Source organism: Notamacropus eugenii, chromosome 4 (genome assembly GCF_028372415.1).
Source record: "Notamacropus eugenii isolate mMacEug1 chromosome 4, mMacEug1.pri_v2, whole genome shotgun sequence".
Classification (NCBI taxonomy): Eukaryota; Metazoa; Chordata; class Mammalia; order Diprotodontia; family Macropodidae; genus Notamacropus; species Notamacropus eugenii.
Genome location: NC_092875.1, coordinates 4524643 through 4527094, shown reverse-complemented (window position 1 = coordinate 4527094; position 2452 = coordinate 4524643). Strand labels below are relative to the sequence as shown.

Here is a 2452-nt window from a genome sequence, read left to right as displayed (position 1 = left end):
CTCAGTGTGACCTCAACTACATCATATAAATTTGTATACTAAAAGAGAGTCAGACTCAGAGACAGAGATGAGACAGAGTAAGGGAGATAAAAAAAAGATTGAGCCAAAACGAACCAGAAAGAGTTGACCCTGCCCTGGCAGTTCAGAGAATGTCAGAAGCCTAGAAACAGGTGTGGAGCTGGCAGGGGAGGTTTTTGTCTCACTTCCTTGCTGAATGTATCACTGTGTTAAGCAGTGCCACTACTAGTGCTATAATCATAGCCACAATAGTAATCTGCTTCATCTTCAGGCTGGATGTTGCTGACGGTCAAGTATCTGTCGGCTCCAGAGCTGGAGCCAGAGAAGCGATCAGGGATCCCATCACCCCTACTTGCATCTCCACTGCTGCCAACATACATAATATACCGAGGGGACTTTCCTGGACTCTGTTGGAACCAAGCAATATTGTAGGTGCTGTGTTGACTGCTGAGGGTGCATGTGAGTTTAACTGTGGCTCCCAGGGAAGCAGACATGGAGGGTGACTGAGTCACCACAGGCTGAGAGAAGGAACCTAGAAATAGAGACAGACATTAATGTCCTAGAATAAGAAGAAAGGGTGAAAGGGCTTGGAGATCTTAAGCAGGGAAGCCAAGGGCAGGGATGAGGGAGCAGGACAAGGAGGTTTCTGAGGGCAGCCCTGACCTGAGCATACAGTGAGCAGTGCCAGGCAGACAATAGGCCAGGCCATTGTGCAGAGGGCCCTAGAGCACACAGCTGGACCTGGCTTCTCCCAAGTCCCTCTTATCCTCTCCCTGAATCTTGAATTTGGTTTTGGGTGGGAGGGGACTTAATGCAAATCTTCGCCTTATGCAGGCTCTTCTTAACCTCACCCATGTCACACCTCTGAAACCACAAATACAGGGCAGGGACTTGTCTTTCAAGTAGAAGACCTGGGATTTTTGGAATTTCTTTTCCTAGCCAACCAGAGATGTCACTCCTGTGTGATCTCTAGTGTCAGATCAGTCACAGACATATCCAGCTGGGCTGATCCCCAGATCAGACCCCCAGGCTCCACATTCCATCACTGTCTGTTCCAAACCTGGCACTAAGTGCCACCTCTTCACTGCAGGCTCCCAATCACTCCACATTTGTAAGCCAACCTCAGTTGTCCCACAGCCAAAACAAGACTCCTGCTTGATGCCCAACAGCCCTCCAAGCTAGCCTCAATCCACAGTATAAACGAAGAATTTCCCAGGAGAGGAGAGCCTTGCTGCTTTTATGTGAAAGGGATCATGTCCTCAAAGATGGTTGTTCTCTGACTTTCCAATGGCTGCCCACAGGCTTGGTTCATTTTCAAATAAAATTTTGCTTCTTTCCTATTCAGTTACATATGCTCAAGTGAGGACACCTAGTGGTTTGGTGATAGCACCACCACTTGTAATAAACAGTGAAGAAATTTCACCAAAGTCCTGAGATCTCAAAGGGTTTTTGTATGCAGTGAAGTCAGGGGCACTTCTGTCTACATTGGTCATGTGTTCACACCTCCTTATGATATAATGTGACCAAACCCCATAATAATGTCTGTACAGATCCCGGGATGGTCCATTGAAAATCATTGTTTATTTTCTTCTGGTTGATCCAACACTTTTTGCATCTCCCCTCATGTTCTTCCAGAATTTTCCAAAATTTTTGATGTCTTCAACCCAGTCAAAGAGGTCACTTCTCCAAGTAATGGTTCTACCAGTCTTTAAAGGAGATGGGTGCCTTCAAGGTGACTTGGTACATCTGAGCAAACAAGCAGAATTGGTTTGGACAGATGCTGATAAAGAAGTCTTGACCTTTACCACTTATGGTATAGGGATGTGGTAATAGCCACAAAGAATTAATGGAGGTAAAATCTTTATTAAGTGCGTACTGTGGTAGCACCATGCTGAGGACTGGGGATCCAAAGAAAAATGATAAAAGTGCCAGTTCTCAAGGAGTTCACCTGTAGGGTTTCAGGTGCAGGTTAGATGCAAACTTCCCATGGTTCTGAGGGTGTAGCCGCAAATCAGAGGGTCCTGGGTCTTCTTTACCTTCGTTTGTGTTGTTGAAATTATGTCACTTTGTGGTGGTATATCAGTAAGTACCCCAACACACACAGGGTGGGAGGGGGCTGCAATCACAGGTCCTTAGATTTGCATTTATAAAAGGAAACACAACTTCTGAGTGTCAAGAATGACTTCAATTATATGCACCATACGGGGTCCAACTGAGAAGCTTCCAAATTTCGGACTATACATACACACATACATACATACATACATACATACATACATACATACATACATACATTCATACATACCAGAGAGTAGGAAGTACCAGTATCTGAGTTTTGTAAGCCAAAAGGTGCCAGGCCTAGAGGCCTGTGTGGGCTACCCGAGTCTTCTTACCTCACTTCCGAGGTCTTCGGCTGGCCACGCCGGATGCTCAT

At 45.8% G+C, this 2452-nt stretch overlaps 1 gene segment (V, D, J or C); it reads right to left on the bottom strand.

Annotated features, from left to right (window-relative positions):
- Positions 1-227: 227 nt before the first annotated feature.
- Positions 228-873, bottom strand: LOC140498817 (immunoglobulin lambda variable 4-60-like). The segment is given in 2 exon segments: positions 228-550; positions 870-873. Coding segments are annotated over 2 exon segments (327 nt in total).
- Positions 874-2452: the final 1579 nt, after the last annotated feature.